At 44.5% G+C, this 17145-nt stretch overlaps 2 protein-coding genes across 7 annotated transcripts in view; one reads left to right on the top strand and one right to left on the bottom strand.

The window, feature by feature from the left end:
• ARL6IP6 (ADP ribosylation factor like GTPase 6 interacting protein 6) overlaps positions 1–8482 on the bottom strand; it is a 19935-nt gene extending 11453 nt beyond the window's left edge. Inside the window, exons 1-4 of one of the 2 annotated variants that reach the window (XM_019553996.1) lie at positions 8087–8482; positions 7952–8005; positions 3723–3855; positions 1219–1261 (exon numbers count right to left, since the gene is read on the bottom strand). In XM_019553996.1, the coding sequence (XP_019409541.1) occupies positions 1219–1261; positions 3723–3855; positions 7952–8005; positions 8087–8378 (522 nt within the window). In that variant the 5' untranslated portion in view covers positions 8379–8482. The remainder of the gene's footprint in view (positions 1–1218; positions 1262–3722; positions 3856–7951; positions 8006–8086) is intronic. The other variant, XM_019553995.1, reaches the window with a different exon arrangement.
• Positions 8483–8843: 361 nt separating this feature from the next.
• PRPF40A (pre-mRNA processing factor 40 homolog A) overlaps positions 8844–17145 on the top strand; it is a 44512-nt gene continuing 36210 nt past the window's right edge. For 4 of the 5 annotated variants that reach the window (XM_019553994.1, XM_019553991.1, XM_019553992.1 and 1 more), the window contains exons 1-3: positions 8845–9356; positions 12590–12727; positions 16017–16097. In XM_019553994.1, the coding sequence (XP_019409539.1) occupies positions 9003–9356; positions 12590–12727; positions 16017–16097 (573 nt within the window). In that variant the 5' untranslated portion in view covers positions 8845–9002. Of the gene's footprint in view, positions 9357–12589; positions 12728–16016; positions 16098–17145 lie in introns of all 5 variants that reach the window. The other variant, XM_019553990.1, reaches the window with a different exon arrangement.

Genomic DNA, 17145 nt, shown 5'->3' with positions numbered 1-17145 from the left:
GAGAGAAGGCTGAGGTGGGATCTAGTGGCCGTTTTCAAACTAGTGAGGGGGGACCACCAGGCATTGGGGGAGTCCCTGTTCCCCTGACCACTACCAGAAGTGACAAGAAATAACAAGCTGGCAGAGGGTAGATTTAGGCTACATATCAGGAGGTGCTACTTCACTGTCAGGGTGGCTAGGATCTGGGACCAACTTCCAAGAGAAGTGGTGCCGGCTCCTACCCTGGGGGGTCTTTAAGAGGAGGCTGGATGAACACCTTGCTGGGGTCATTTGACCCCAGTACTTTCCTGCCATGGCAGGGGGTTGAACTTAATGATCTGCTCAGGTCCCTTCCGACCCTACCAACTATGAAACTATGAAAATCAAAATACACACACAATGAAATTCCAGGTTAAAAAAAAACAACACAGTACAGGGAAAAGATGAGGATTCTCTCTCCCCAGAAATAAGACTGGAGTTAGAGAATGAGCCCTGCCCTCTAATTATGGCATAGCTCCAATACAGTTTTTCATACTATTTCAAATGTTCAAAGACGGACTATTAAACAAGTTGGGTTTTTTTGTTTGGTTTTGTTTCGTAAGAAAGAGTTAGCGCTAGTTTGTTCTCAAATCTAATCTAAAATGTAAAATGTAACATTTAAAAAATGTAAAATGAAGTGTCATATCATGTCCTGCTTGGTGCAGGTGGCTGGACCCAGTGATCTTCTAAGGTCTCTCAGCTTTACCGTCTATGAATCTATGAATCTTAAGTAATTCTTCACTGATACCAAAAAATATTTTGCAACAAGCATAATACATGCTTTCATCCATTTCTTTATAGCATACAGAGAAAACTTAAAAAGTCGGAACTTCAGAACCTACTATTTTAACAGTTAAGCTGATCTAGCAATAGCTGATAACATATTGTCAGAAGATACAAAATATTATAGAGACAGATATCTACAGATATATCTATAGAGACAGATATCTACAGATATATCTATAGTATCTTCTGGTATATCTTTTGTATCCCAAATAAATAAATTTTATTTATTTATTTATCACAAATTGCAACAGAATCAAGAAACTCTAAATTAGGTTTAAAAAATAGGAGGTGGGGTTTCCAACTACCCATTCTGAATTTGATTACTGAATGCCAAGTGAACATACCCGACAGCTCCACAGAATGCATACTTCATACGGTTGAGGTAGGAAAGCTATTTTGCGTGCAAGCACTCACCCTGCTGGCCAGATTACCAAGTGCATAGCTTTTTCTGCCATCTCCAAACAACACATTAAACAGTAACTATCTAAGAGGATGTAAAGTACCCCATGCTATCCTGAAATTAGCTATGATGCTTATATAAATTAACTGTAAATATACTCCTGAGTATAATCTAAAAACCTTAAACCACACTCCGTTAGTAATACTTTTACTACATTAAAATTACTTACTTAATAAATATGCAAGCAAGCAGTTAAAATATTCCTTATCCCAATCTACATTTAAAAGGCAGATATAACTTCTGCCCCCACCAAAACAGAATATTACACCTATTATTTCATACAAACACAATTAAATAAATGTTTTTTAAAAAGTGGAAAAGCAAGGGTACTTTCAATCTAACACCAATCTATAAAATATTTTCCTGATGTATTGTTTTACAGGCTGGTTAGTATTTTAGAAACCATAACAAGCATTTTATGACCAGGGTGTCTGACTTAAGGATATCTGGTTATTAGAAAAAATTAAACTCCTACCTAGCATCCCAATAATACAGATTTATGTGCCATCTTTGAATTATGAAAACATATCCCAATATATTGCCTATGATTACCAAAGCCAGAAGGTAGGGCAGGGAGGCAACTTAAGAGACTTGAGTCTAAGGCAATGGTTCTCAGCCTTTTTAGGGCTTGGGGCACCCCTTGGAATAAAGCAGCTGCTCGTTTTCTCTTGTTCTTTTACTACAGAAAAATAGCACAGCAATTTTTTCTATTACAAAAGACTGAGAAAGACAAAATCCTTGTGAATACTTAACGTCAAAAAGAAAAATGTTAAGCATAATATGTAGGGCAAATTTACTGAAAAGAAAAAAAATGTTATAATTGTTTGGCATTACAGCTACTATATTCAATTTAAAATGGCTAACCAATAGAGAAGGAAACAGAAATGATTACAGCCTGAAGTAGTTCTGACAGATGACTATGTCTATCTAGCAAGGTTCACTTAGTCACCCAGCAGCACAAGCTGAACTGGCTTTTTTTTTGGCTTAGCTTTTAAATGTTTATCTCCCCATTATTAGGGTAATGTAATAGGAGAATAATACAGCTTTACAACATACTTACTAGAGGTGCACTGATACTTCAGTTCATATAGTATCGGCACCAATAAAAGGAAAATTGACATCAACAGCAATAGTCTTTTTCTGGCCGAGGCACCTGATAATGTTACTAATAAATGCCATGTGCATGACTGCAGCTACAGCAGGAATGCACACAGCCAGAAATGAAGCTTGGCAGCTTGGAAAACTGTGTCCAGCTGGTAAGTCTGTTGGGGAAAGGGGTGTGGTGGGGTGGAGTGGGGGCAGATCAAGGCCTCCATGGTGAGGGAGTGGGGCTGGGGCAGGCGCTGCCCAGCCAGGGTGGGGCAGGGCACACGACAGAGCCAACGACTCATCCAAAAGGCAGCTCCCATCACTGGGAATCCCCGGGGGAGGCATAAGGCCCATGTGCCCCCCTTCCCCCAGATCTCTGCAAGGCGCAAGGGCAGACTGCCCACTGCAGGCTTGGGGCCGGGGCTGCTCCAGCCTCATCCCGGCAGCTGTGCTTGGACTGGGCAGGGTGAGGCAGGCAGTGGCACTTGGAGGTGGACTATAGGGGTAGAGGGGACTAGAGCCACCCCAAAAATTCACCATAGCCCTCTGTAGGCCCCCCTTCAAGCACCGCTGCTGCCTGCCCCACCTGACCCAAGCACAGCTGTTGGGAAGAGGCTGGCGCGACCTAGCTCCGAGAACGCAGCGGGTAGCCCGCCCTCACTCCACGCACAGATCCAGGGTGTGCAGCGGCAGGAGCTGCCCCCTCAGATGAGCCTACGGCTATGTCCTGCACCCCCCATCCCACCCCAGCTGTATGCCTGCCCAACTCCCTCCCTCACCGCAGGGACCGCAATCTGCTCCCACCCCATCCCTTCCCAACAGTTTTACCAGATGGATGCTGCTTTCCATGCTGCTGGGCTGCATATGGGTAATCGGACTGGTATTGGCCGATATGGCTGGTTGATAATTGGCCATCAGTATTGGCCCAAAGAATCTTTATCGATGCATCCCTTATACCTACTATTTCCTCTCTGTTTGTAAAATGCTCTTCCAACAACAAATCCGATGGAGTTTTTCCTTTCCAAAGCAATTACTTGAATTCAACTCAAATTAAACTTGAAGGAATTTCCCCTCTCAGACCATTTTTCAGCCTCAGTATTTATTATCATTACAGACATCTCCAAAATGAGCAACCTCAACAACAGAGCTAGTAAGACTGAATGAACACAGAAAGTGAACTACTTACCCAGTACCAGACTACATGTACATAGCAAAGTTCTGTATGCAGTTTCGCATTTTCTCCATATTAATTAAACCCTACGACCACATGAGCATGAAGCTTGCAGCATTCCTGATCATCTTGCAGTTAACTAGAATGCCCACCCAATCCTAATCCTGGCATTGCAGTAATGGTTTAGTAAGAACTTACTTGAACCGTGCAGGTGAAAGTGGAGTTGGGGGAAACATTCCAGGTTCAAAGGAATCAAAATAAGTCACTGTCCAAGAAAAGCTGCAGCATGAGAGCCCTGCTGTCAAGGCTAGAACAAGCAGACCCCAAAATCCTTAACAAGGGATAAAAAGAGAAGTTTATGTAAATAAGTATGAGAACACTAAATTACAACAGATATTCAAAGAACTCCGCTTCACAATATAACATAATGGTTCCACATTCCTGAAAGAGAATGGTATATCTAGTTCTGTGTTGATATTATTTTTAGAGGTGAATAAAGAAAATTGACTGCATCAGAAATTGGCCTGATGTGGCCAATAAATGCCCCATGCATGCACACAGCCACAGCACAGCATGTAGGCAGTGAGGATCACAGCCTGACAGCTTGGAGAGCTGTGCACAGTTGGTAAGTCTGTTGTGGTAGAAGGGGAACGGAGAGGGAAGGGATGTGGGCAGGGGACAGATCAAGGCGGAGGTGAGGGAGGGAGTGGGGCAGGGCAGGACAGAACCGCAAACAGCTCATGCAGGGGGCGAGTAGAGGGGGTATTGGAAATCAGATCAGTATCGGCCAATAAGCCTCCTTAAAAATCTGCTATCGGTACTGGCCCCAAAAATCTATCAGTGCACCCCTATTTTTAAACTACGAACATGCACAGTAGAACCCAGATACTTTGTAGGATAAGGGTCCAGCTGTGCACAACCACTGAGGTGCTCCAGTTGTATGCTGGAATTTTGTTTCAAAGGGCACTGTTTTTCCAATCAGCTACAGAGGACCACTAATGAACCCTAGCTGTGTAGAGAAGCAGCATTCTTTGAAATAAAAGCTGTAGCAAGTGACTCTAATTCCACAGTCCACTGCAAACCACCCAAATGGAAGTGAGCCAGGTAGTTTTGTATCAACAGAGCAATACCTATATTTGGGTATGTCAAGTGAACAAATACTGGCAAAGAAATTAAAATCAAGTCTGAAAGTCATGCTTCACTAGGGCGTTGAATTGTGGTCACAAGGATGAAACTTGATAGGGAAGAGCCTAGATGTCATCACTTTAAGATTTGGAATCACCTGAAATCATAAGTAGATTTTTGGTTTTTTGCAGAAATTGAATTTCTGGATCAGTTAGACAAATGTTATATTAACTGATTTAGTAATTAAGTCAAAACTCGTTATAGGCGCTATGTAGATTTTAAACTTGAATGCTTATTTCTCCAACTTGTATTCTCATGTAAATACAATTTCATCTGTAAACTCATTCCACTTTTAAAATGTGCATCCTGTACACATCATACTTGTACACATCATACCTTTTAGAAAATGGGCACATACCAAAAGTAATTATGTTTAAAAAATGACGTAATTTGTGATTTTATAATGCATTATGACTTTTGACAGGAATGCTGCAAAAAGTGTCAAACATCCCTAGCAACTGCCACCACAATCAGGGTTTTGGAGCTGTACTTGTCATATAAAACTGAGAAGGCTGCAGAGCCAGGGAGGGGTTAGCCTGACTGTTGGAGGTGACACCTCTTGCAGCAACACCCTGCTCCTGGCCATAGTTAAAGACTCAAGTCCCCCTGCCTTCATTCTGGCACCTCAGAGCCCAATCTGGTATCAGGTACACCTCTCGGGTACAGGGATCAGAACAACACCCAGGAAAGGGTAAGGGCTTAACTTGTGGCACAGCTGCCAAAAGAGTCTGGCTACCCCTGCTGTATGGTTACCACCTACATACTTAGTCTTATTCACTGTTCCCATGACAGAGCACTACACTGCAGGATAGTCCCTTTTGACACTGGGATAACTTTTTTTTTTTTAAAACAGCTTTTTGCAAGCATGTTTCCCGAGTATTCCCAGAGCACCAATTACTTTGGGTAGAGTTGCTCATACGGGCTACTGATCATAATCCACATGACTCAGGATTTACTAATAAACATATTTTTGACAATACAAACTAATGGCTTGTGATAGTTGTCAGCGAATACACTGTACCACTGCAGCTTGAGTGGGTAGAGTATTTTCAAATGTTCTAGTTTTGAAAGCTAATACCTCTAAGGCCAGCAGCATTACCAGTTGTATTAACACAGGAGTTTTCACACTCACCAGTTAGCTGCAGGGAACTCCCCACCCCCTGCTCAACTGTCCGCCGGGGGTACTGACGCAAAAAGGTTGGAAAACCCCTGTACTAACACACTCATAGGGTTAAACAAATCGGTCAATCCTAGAAAGATCTTCATCATTGATAACAGGTAGATTATTCATTCAGCCTCTCCGATTCCTTGGAGTTTCAGACCAGCGGAGACCCCCTATTCTTGATGAAGGGTGACTGTGCCCAACATCTTGCTAAGAAAAAACTTTTTTCCAACTACTCAGTTGGTCTAATGAAAAAAATATCACATCTGCTCAAGGAACCTTGCCTGCCTGTATCCTTAGACCAACACGACTACAAACAAGAACTCAGCTAGGGAGCATAAGCACTCATGGAGGTCATATATACTAGGCATAAGGTAAAGAGATGCATTTTGTCTTCAAATTGCACAAACACTGAAAGCAAAAGAATGATGGGTGGGGAGTTGTGTCCAGCTGGGGAAACCAACCCCTTGAGGGCTACATGGCAACTCGCATGCTGTCAGTTGAAGAGCCCCCCTATAATCTTTATCTTTGTATGTAAAACTGAACTGATGTGAATGCAATGTGAGAAATATGCTTTTTTAATTTATTTTGATGTTCTTCAATAATTGTTTAATAAAATCCAGTTCCATTAAAAAGTGTTTTTGTTGATCTTCATTTAAATACAAGTGGGAGTGGGAAGGGTATATTTATTTCATGTGGTGGTCTAGATTTGTATAATTAAGGGAGGATAGAAAATAATACTTAAATGGATGTAGAAATTGGGGGAGTCCCTATTCCCCCAAGCACTGCCACAAGTGACTACAAATAATGGTCACAAGCTGGCAGAGAGTAAATTCAGATTAGACATCAGGAGGTGCTACTTCACTGTCAGGGCAGCTAGGATCTGGAACCAACTTCCAAGTGAAGTGGTACTTCCTACCTTGGGGGTCTTTTAAGACAAGGCTAGACAATCACCTTGTGACTCTTTCCTGCCATGGCAGGGGGTCGGACTTGATGATCTGCTCAGGTCCCTTCTAACCCTACCAACTATGAAACTATGATATTCAACTACAATACAGGTGAGAGCTACATCAGTGGTATCTGAGTTACACAGCACTAACTTTCATAAGCTGTAGCTCACTTCATCAACTGCTATGAAAGCTTCATAACAACAGCTCACGCTATGCTTCGCTATAGCCCCACTTTATGATTTAAATGATTACGCCCCCTCCCACACACTTATTACAAGCTTTTTCTCTCTTCCTCTCCCCCTTCTAGTCTAAAAAGGCATGATTCTACCCTGCCTTCCATTTGACTTCAGACTAACACAGCTAACTGTGCTCATCTTTACACTGCACTGCCATACACTTATCTTCTCAGCTCTAGCACATTTTTACGCAGGGACACCAAGCAAAAGGCTGAGTAGGGCTTGGTAAAGACTTTCTGAAAATAAGCTTTACAAGTTCACAGTGGCTATAGACCAACACAGCTATAACCAACACCCCTGATAAATATTAAGCTTATTCACCCATTATTTGATATTGGTCACCAACCAAGTCAAGTCAGAAATTCAATTCCTGCAAAACCAGACACTGGTTATGATACTGAACTGCAGCATTCTGAGAAAATGCCAAACCTGAAACCAGTCAGGACAACAAAATGCCAAGTTCAATGTTTAATATCGGACCCACAATTCAGCCACCTTCAACAGAGGGAAGACTGAGAAGGGACCGAGTCAGCAGGTAACCAAGAAAACAGTGATAAAACAAACACCAGGTTCTTACAAGAACCCCGGTTTCTTCCAAGGGTTATGAAAGGGTTGCTTTTCTCTGCTGGCTGCATGCTTTGAAGTGTTACCTGAGAAAAATTTAAAGTAATCTGACTCCTTTTACTTAGCTTTCACCCATCCACCTATGATTCAGCAGGATTCAGAAAGCTCCTAATGGGAATCTCCAACTCCACCTCCTGCCAAACAAGGGCAAGCCCATGACCCCCATTTTAAAGGCTGCCCGGAGCAGTACCAGCCCCGCCCCCACCCTGTCCGCAGTGCAGGACAACAAAGAAGCCCCAACTCCAAGGAGGCACGGGGCAAAGCTCGTACCCAACAGACGGGTCTCCGCGGCCTCCTCGCTCTTCTCCTGCTCGGCCTGCAAATCTGCGGAGAGAGGCAGCGCTCAGCACCGGAGCCACTGGCACCTCCCACCCCGCCCCGCCCCTCCCCGGCGGCCGCGCTCACCCCTCAGCACGAGGCCGGCGAAGGCCAACAGCAGCGCTAGAACGCAGACGGCCACGAGGCAACAGAGCACGGAGCAGGCCCGCGCCGGCCAGCGCCGCGCCCCGTTGTGCTTGTGGCCCGGGCGCGGCGCCCCGGCCCGATCCGTCCCCACACCCGCCTCCTCTTGCTGCAGCTCGGGGTATAGGCTCCGCGTCACCGCCCCGCCGGCCGCCCACGGCGTTTCGGGCCCCGCCGGCACCGCCCCCCACGGCGCGACCCGGCCCCGCCGGCGCCCGCCCAGCGACAGCGACATGGCGGCCGCGCCGGGACAGAAGGCGCGAAACGCGCGCAGCGGGGGAGAAGGGAGGGAGGAGAAGGGGTGGAGTCGCCACTTCCCTGCCCGGCCCCTACCAACGCGAGCCACGGAGCGGGATAGAACCGCCCGCCCCCGCTGACCCGGAACAAGAAGGGCAAGGGCCCGTTACGGCCAGCACCACCTCGCGGGTGGGGAGGGGAGAAGAAAGCCAGAGCGCGGCTCGTGCTCAGCACCTACCAACCCGCGCGCGAGGCCGGGGGGGGCGGGGTTTCCGGGGGTGGGGGCTAAGCCAAACCGTTAGCAGAGCGCCGCTTTCTCCACCCCCCTTCTCAAGCGCGAATGGTGCGTCCCTCGGCCCCGCCTCCTCCGCCCACGTGACCACTTCCCAGCGTTCCCCGCGCGCGCCCCCAGCGGCAGCGCCTTCCCCCCGTGCGAGCTCCGGAGCCCGGTGCAAACCCCCGCCGGTGGTGTGAGCGGCCCAGGCCGGCGGCGCCCGCTTCCTGATCGTCTCGTCGCCCGCCCGCGCGCCCCCACTCCACGCCCACGCTTCCTGGCGCGGGGCCTAGGCCCGCTCGTTCCCTCACTCCGAGGCTCCGCGGGTCGGGTCGGGCCGGGGCCGCGATGTCCGGCGGGGACTCGGCGGCGGCGGCGGCCACGGCCTCGCCTCAGCCGCTGCCGTTCTCGCTGCCGAAGCCGCCTCCCCTCATGCAGCTGACGCCGGGGGACGCCGTGCGCCCCGTCTCCGCCGCCTCGGACCAATCGCCGAAGAGCGGCCGGCTCGGCGGCCGCCCGGATTGGCCGACGGGCAAGCCTGTCAGCCTGCTGGCCCCGCTGCTCCCGCCCCGCGGGGAGCCCGAGCCCCTCATGCCCTTTGGGCCCTCGCGGCAGCAGCTCCGGGGGAGGCTGCTCGGCCGCTGCAGTGGGGGCAGCCTGCTCAACCCGTCGATGAGGCCGGGCGGAGACCGCTCCCTCATGGTGAGTGAAGGGTTAAGCGGGAGGGCGGGGCGAGGGGGAGGGACCGTGGCGGGACGGTTCTGCGCGCGTCTGCCTTGGTCCTTCTCGGCCGCCGTCGAGGGGCCGCTCGGGCGCTCGAAGGGCCCCACGTGACTGCTGCGAGGGCGCCTGGTGCTTGGTCCCGGGGCCCGGCTCTGCTGCCCAGGGAGGGCTTCTCTGTGTGAGGACATACCTTCCCACCTGCAGAGAGGACAGGAACAGGTGCCAGCCCTAACAGGGGGCACTCATCCCTCTCTCTCTGGCTGTCCGTGTCAGGACCTAGGCAGGTGATTCCTGCCCTACTGCCAGGCTCAGAACTGCTCAAGAGTTCAAAACTACTTGACATCTTCTCTGTTTTTGTTCAATTTGCACCTGCTTTGTTGCCAACTGAAACCTTCCCAGTCATGCCTCGCTTGTTACCCATGATGGGGTTCTGGGATCCTGGCTTAGTATTGCAGGTTGTTCGGCCCAAGTAACTTCTGAGAGCAGTTTAAGACTGTTGTCAAACCCCCTTCCGTTTGCTGTCTTGCTAACGAGGATCTTTCCAGGGAAGCCACTTTTTTACCTCAGTCTTTCTCATATAAAGAAGTCCTGTAGCCAAGTTCATATAGTGAAGTTGGTTACAGGGTTGAGGGATGCAATTGCATGATTCAAATGAGAATATTGCTCAGCCTTCACTCTGAGGCTTTTCTTATGCTGTATGTGACTTGGTGACAAAGAACAGTAACCCTATTAAATGGGTGCATAGGAAATGGCTCTTATAAGGAACTCCCAATTCCTTTAACTGGTATTATAGGACCTGCTGTATTTAATGTTGGGCAAGCAGCTGTGGTGGTGGTAGACTAAGCAAACATTTATTTTAAAATTATTTGTAAGTGACAAGTTCAAGATCTGATAGTTTTAGGTGCTTTCACTTTACAAACAAGTGCTGCCACAGGGTTCTCTTGGGTTAAAGTGACACTTCACTGATTACTTTATTTTTGCTTTTTTTCCACTTGTGTTTCAAATGAACTTGGTGATTCTTCTCAATACACACTGGAGCTAGACAATTTTTTCTTGTTCATCTGAAAGTTGAAATTCATGCTTTAAATCAGAATAGTTTTCACTTTGGTATATCAGTTTATGTAATACTAGTTGCTGATGTAATGAAAACAGGTGAAAAAGCCTGAAATAAAATGGAGACCAGAAAGCGAGATAGAAATGCAGTTCTTAAAGTGCTGCCATTTAATTTTTAAATCAAGTTTTAGTATTTTTAAACTTTTCATATTCTGGATCTACAAGGTTGTAATGAAATTAAAAGTTAATTTATCTCTGAGAGCCATGGGGGTCTTCACCCCTGAACCTGAACTTTTCCAGGCTGATCTGGTGGCCACTTATAAATTTATCAGGATCTGGGGGAACACCTGTTCACCAGAATGCCCCAAGGGATGACAAGATCGAACAGTCACAAATTCCGCCACGACTAATTCAGGCTGGCCGTAAGAAAGAACTTCTTCACTGTCCAAGCCTCCAAGTTTTGGAATAGACTGCTGCTGGAGGCAGGCAGTTCAAGCACCCACTTTGAATGCCTTCAAGACGTATATGGATGCTTATCTTGCTGGGATCCTATGATCACTGCTGACTTTCTGCCCCTGGAGCAGGGGGCTGGACTTGATAATCCTCCGGGGTCCCTTCCAGCCCAAATCCTATGAAGTCTCTTCAATGTAATGGAGATCTGCAGAGGTAGAGAGATGCACCTTGTATTTTTTGTTTATAACTATAAGGATTTAATCTCCAATAACCAAAATATTGGAAAGAACTATTTTAATAAATTGGGTACCAGTTGTTTTTTAAAACTTAAAACCCTTTAGCAGATAAGTAAAGACCAGGCACTTCTCGGCAAGACAGCTATTCTCCGAATTAATGTTTGTTCTGTGGAGGAAAGTGGTTTAAACTCTAAAAAGTAGAGTACACTGATATATATAAAGAAAACTGGCTGCATTGGATATCGGCCAGATGGGGCTGATAATTCAGTCAATAAATGTGTGTGCTGTGCACAGCTGCAGTGCAGCACAACTGGCAGTGCGGAGTGCTGCTTCCAGCTGGTAAGTCTGGTGTGGTGGAGGGAGAGGAGGGAGGGCTGTAGGTGGTGCAAATCAATGCACCTCCCTCCCCCCCAAAGAGAGAGCAGGTGCTGCCTGGGAAGTAAGGGGTGGAGCTGGGGGGGGCACCCCGGGGGCATGTGCCCAGATCTGGGTGGAGCAGCCTGCAGCCGGCTCTTCTCAGTGGGTGCTGGCAGCGCTGGGAGGATGCTGCATTCATCCCAGATTTCACCGCTGCTCCGCTCCCAGCACTGCAGCTGCCCAGCACAGCCCCATCTCAATGCCCTGCCTCCACCTATGCACTGGGAAGAGCTGGGGCTGCACCGGCTGGCTGGCAGCAGTGGTACTGCAAGTAGAGTGGTGGTGAAATCTGGGATGGATGCAGCATCCTCCCAGCAACACTGGCACCCACTCTGAGCCCAGCCCCTGCCAAGAAGAGCTCTGTGCAGCCCTGGTTGCACCCTGCCCTGCCCTGGGCAGATCTGGGGGACATGTCCTCCCAGGGTGCAAACAGTGATGGGAGCCCGCCCTGCCTGGGCAATGCCTTACCTTGCCCCCAGTTGGAGGCAGCTGTGTTGGAAATCAGATCGGTATCAGCCGATATGCCTCTGTAAATATCAGCTATCTGTATCAGCCCCAAAAATCTCAATCAGTCCACCCCTACTAAAAAGTTTAATGCCCATAAAAAGCCCTATAGTTTTTTAAAAAGCCCGATGGTTATTTCTAGAAAATGCTTTGAGAAATACACTGTTCTATCAAATCAGTTCCATTACATGCGTAATGTTTTCATTGAGCAGTCAGAGCCATGTGTGAAAATACTTTTATCCTTTGGTTTGTTGGATTTGTGCATGCTAATTTGCAAGTTGTGGGAATGTTTTTTTTCCCCGTTGTTTTGGAATTTTTAACTAGGTCTGTTAACTTTGTACATTTTTTGACAACTTTTGGTAGTTATAGTCCATTTGTGTACATCATAAATACATAAATGCTTTGATGTAGTGAATTTTCTACATATCTTCTTTCAACCAACACTAAACTGGCTTGTAAGGCAATGTTTGTATATCCATTGAGAGATTTCTCTAATTTTTGCATTCGTGTTAATATCAATATTTTTCATTTATTAACTTTGTCTTTCAGATGGGTCACCCAGGCATGCCTCACTATCCACCCATGGGGATGCACCCCATGGGCCAGAGACCACCAAATATGCCACCAGTTCCACATGGTATGATGCCTCAGATGATGCCTCCAATGGGAGGACCACCAATGGGGCAGGTAAGGCAGCTTATTTGACTTTCTCCAGAATGATCAGAAATAATTAGACTGGTAAGTCTCTCATTCCTTAGAAATCATGAGGCTTATAATCCCGGGTTTCTTATGTATCATTTGTGTGTCCTACAGATACTGTTTCTACTATAAAAAATAATGAAGCTACTTTATGATTTCAAATTTTAAAAGAAAAACAATAGCCCTATATTGGAATCTGTCACTCAGATCCACAAGTTATAACACTGATAGCTTAGTTAATTCTCCTTTAGTCACTCAAGAGAAGTAAGGTGTACGTAACAGCATATAGTTATAAATCGCAATAAATATAGAACTTAATTCTAATAAGAATCTTCAGTTTCTGGAGAATTTTTCTTTAACATGATGCTAACCAACTCTCATAAACAATGGTAGAAAACAACAGGAGGATGGAGAGAAGAAATATAAAGTTAATGGTCTCCTGACTTTGTAGGAGTTTTTTCCTAGATGTCTCTTGAGGATTATTTTATGCTCTTGTAATACGCTGGCTGCTGCTAGTATAATGCAAATCTTAAAAAAATGACTGCTCAGATTGGTGAGCAAAGGAACATTTCTGAGACTGAACTTCCTTTTTTAAAACCATGAATATTCCTTCTGTTTATGATTGCTAATTATTTTCTGAATTTAAAAACAGGCAATTCTCTTCCTCATTTTCTTGTTCTAGTGCAGCTATTAGTGATCAAAGCCTTCCTAAGCAGAAATTGAAAGTAATTGACAACCTTAGGAGCAAGAAGAATGACTGCTTCCTTCATCAGTCTGAAGGAGTAAAAGTGTTTGAATGAGTTTCAGGAGTTTGAATACTAACACTGAATTCCTAAGAAGGATCTGGGCCTGGCCAATGCCATAGAAGAAATTCTATCACCATACTTCCTAGGGTTTTGGGAGAGGGGAAGCCCTTGCGTCTTACTGGGTCCAAGAAAAGGATAGCTTAGTTTTTTATATGTGTGGATATAGCTCTTACACATGTGTGGGACATTTTTCAAGCTCTACAATGCAATACGGCAGTCTTATGTTATTATTTAGTTCATAGCATATACCTAATACATTTGAAAAAGATAAATGGGATGCAAGCAAAGTCATTGGCATGGTAAGTCCATATCTTACTAAGTACACAGGGAATGGTTATGTATTTGGTTTTTTTTTTTAACGGTAAATGGTTTCCAGTAATTTTTAGCCTGTATTCTATTTTTCTTGTGTCATTATCTCTAACTCTTCTTTCCACATAATGAGCAGTTCACTAAACATATATGAACAAAATCTGTAATGAAATAACATAGCCAGGAAGTTTCTGATACGTATGATAGAAGAATTTTAGGGTGGGAGAGAGGTAGAGGTCTGATGAATTGTATGGCCAGTAGGCTTTTATCCTGCCTCTAAGTTTATAGCCCGATAAATAAGTTAGTCTGTCTCTTTGGATGCTAGAGCCCTATCTCTAGCAGGTGCTTTATTTATGAAGCTTTCTGGGTGGAGACACTCTTTGATAACTCTGTTCTTGGGTGTTTTGGTGGAACAAGTGGTCCATTCATTTTGTCTTAGAATGATCAACTGGTAGGGTGCTTGCCCTACTTACTTTATAAGAAAGTCTCATGAGAATGAGAGTAATTGTTTCCCCTGTCTTCAATCCACAGAGGCTCTAGACCTGAGTACAACTCTGTGATATTATTCCAGGAAGCTAGATTTACTCTAGATGCATAAAGGCTCCACAATAGTGAAGAATCCAAAGGCTTTTTTAGGTACCTCTGCAAGGGCTTACAGGGAATTTCACATTCTCAGATCCGACTTAGTTGAAAGTAGCAGTGGGGCAAGAGCACTTTCTTCTCCTGCTTCTACAGGATGGCAAGGAATAGGAGGGGCCGCCTTCCAAACTTTCCTTTCTTCCTCACCCTCCCAAGGAAGCCTTATGGATTGAGGGTGGAGCAGTAGCCCTTCCAAATATCCCTCTCTCCGCACAAGATACAAGATGGGAGGAGAGTGGTTACCTGATGCTCCCTGAAGATAAAGGGGGATGGGGGTCACTTGGCCAGCCTGCCAAGGACTATAAAGGTAAAAGGGGATAATTGAAAGATAAAGGGGGTTGAATTTTCAGGACCTTTTTGGGGACAGATTAATTAGTGACCAGATGAATATAGTACTTGGTATTTGTGCTCTTTTCCACTTGTCTGGCTTATCCATTCCTGGTAGCCAGAACCAATGAAAAGTGTGGGGAAATTGCAAAACATGAAGGAAACTTTCAGGCTGTTTAAAAACAAACCTGAAATGTACATCAGGTTTGTGATGATGGCTTTTAAGAGTATCAACACTCAGATAAAGTTGACTGATCAAATATCACGTACAGGTTTTTGTCTCCTGAGAGCACATATTGTAGCCCTAAAGAAATCTGAACTTTAACTGTCATGTAATGAGTGCTGGTTTGTCCCTGTTGAAAAAACAAACAGTATTAGCTAGTTTGAAATGCTTCCTCCTTATTTTAAAGGAAGCATTTCAAACTAGCTAATATTGTTTGTTTTTTCTAGACTTTTTATAACAGTTCAAGAACTTCTGTATCAGGAATATTTAACTCCAGTATCACTGTCTAGCTTGAAAAATTTTACAAGTATTTGTTCTCATAATACTTCTGTGAAGTAAGTACTTTAGGTATCGTGTTTATCCTGTAGGTGAGAGTAAACAGAGACATTCAGGTTTAGAGGTGCATCGAAACAAGGAACCAGTTTTAGAGCCTGAATTAGCATTTATGATATTTACCTTGTTTTGTTGTTTTACCCTGGAATTTCTGAGAAATCTTTCCATAAAGTTGATTTTTTTTTTTTTTTTTCCTGTTTTGCTTCAGGGTGCCAACATGACAGGGTAGAGTGCCATCAGTTGATCATATACCTTGCTATCTTTTGCTGATTTGCCTTTGATCTGGATAGGGCTGTTAATGACAAGTGTCATGGCTGCTTTTACTGATATTTCATAGGTGAATTTGAAATATATGCTTAGTGTGTGGTACATCAATTAAATTAAAGTTTATTGGAGGAGATTTAAGCTATTTTCTGACTTTATGATGTTAGTTTAAGGAGAATTGTATAACTTCATACATGTTATATACATGTATGTATAAAAACTGTGTACGTGTTTACTCTGTCTGGGTACTTAATAGGCATGTTTCCTGTGTAGATTAATCATTAGGTGTTGGCATCCTTTCATCATAAAGAGGCTTCAGATTGGTGCAATGTATTTATTACCTGAAACCTACTTGACGTAATATTTTAATCCATAGATGCCTGGAATGATGCAATCAGTGATGCCAGGAATGATGATGTCCCATATGTCCCAAGCTGCCATGCAGCCAACGGTCCCGGTAATCTTTAAACTTGTCTTTTTTTCAATTTCCATTTGTCTCAGCTAATTTAATTGCTTTTATATTACTCTGTAGTGTGCATCATTTCCTTAGGATGCTGTTGCCAGTTTTGTAGAGTTAAGTCCAGCTTTTGAGCGTTCACAAAATAATGGTAAAATATTATATACAATTTTGAACAAGTTTCAGAATTTTCTCCCTTAAATCCTTTAATAAAAGTAACCAAGAACAGAACCATCAGCAATTAGCTTGCAGATTCAGCATGGGTTTCCAGCAAGGTTGTTTGTGGGAAGTTTTGAAGAAATTTTGGAAACCAGATACGTTGTGGTCAAAGGAGATTTAAAAGGAGTTGGGATGGTATGTTATACCCAGTATATCTAGAGTTAAACCTTTAACTACATTTCCGACTACAAAGATCAGTTAACTAAAACTTACAAATGTAGTAGTTGGGGAAATAAACAATTAAACTGTTTTAGAATATGAAGAAGAATAATGTTCATTCTTATAGCTAAAATAACTATTTTTAGATTAAAAAAAGGAATTGATTACCTGTTTTTGTAGGTGCATGCAAGGCTAGTAATTTACAGCACATCAGACAACAAGCATTGTGTTTTCTGTAAATATAAAGCCTGATCCAAAGCTCATTGAAACTGGTGAGATTTATGTAATGACTCCAGTACGCTTTGATTTGAGTTGGTTCTATTAGAAAATATAATGCTAAACACTGTTCTAGACATTGCATTTACTATCATAAGAGTTTTAATTTCCAGAAAAGTAATTGGAACCATTCTATTTGGAAATACAGTGACTTTGTTCAGGCGTCTGGTATTTGCTACTTGGCAGCAATGAGGTGTGATGGAAGAACTTCTTTCTGAAAAATAATTTTAAAAAGAAATAGAAGTACGCAGCCCATAAGCAGATTGACTTTTATTAGTAGATGTTTTGGATGGGGAATCCAGGAAAAAGATGACAAAGCTGAGATGGAAATACAAAGCGCCCGAGCGAGGGACTAACAATTGAGGGATGGGGGAGAGGAGGGGAACGCGACTAG

Source organism: Crocodylus porosus, unplaced genomic scaffold, assembly GCF_001723895.1.
Source record: "Crocodylus porosus isolate Cpor-Errol unplaced genomic scaffold, CroPor_comp1, whole genome shotgun sequence".
NCBI classification, from domain to species: Eukaryota; Metazoa; Chordata; order Crocodylia; family Crocodylidae; genus Crocodylus; species Crocodylus porosus.
This window is presented reverse-complemented; position numbering and strand designations above follow the sequence as displayed.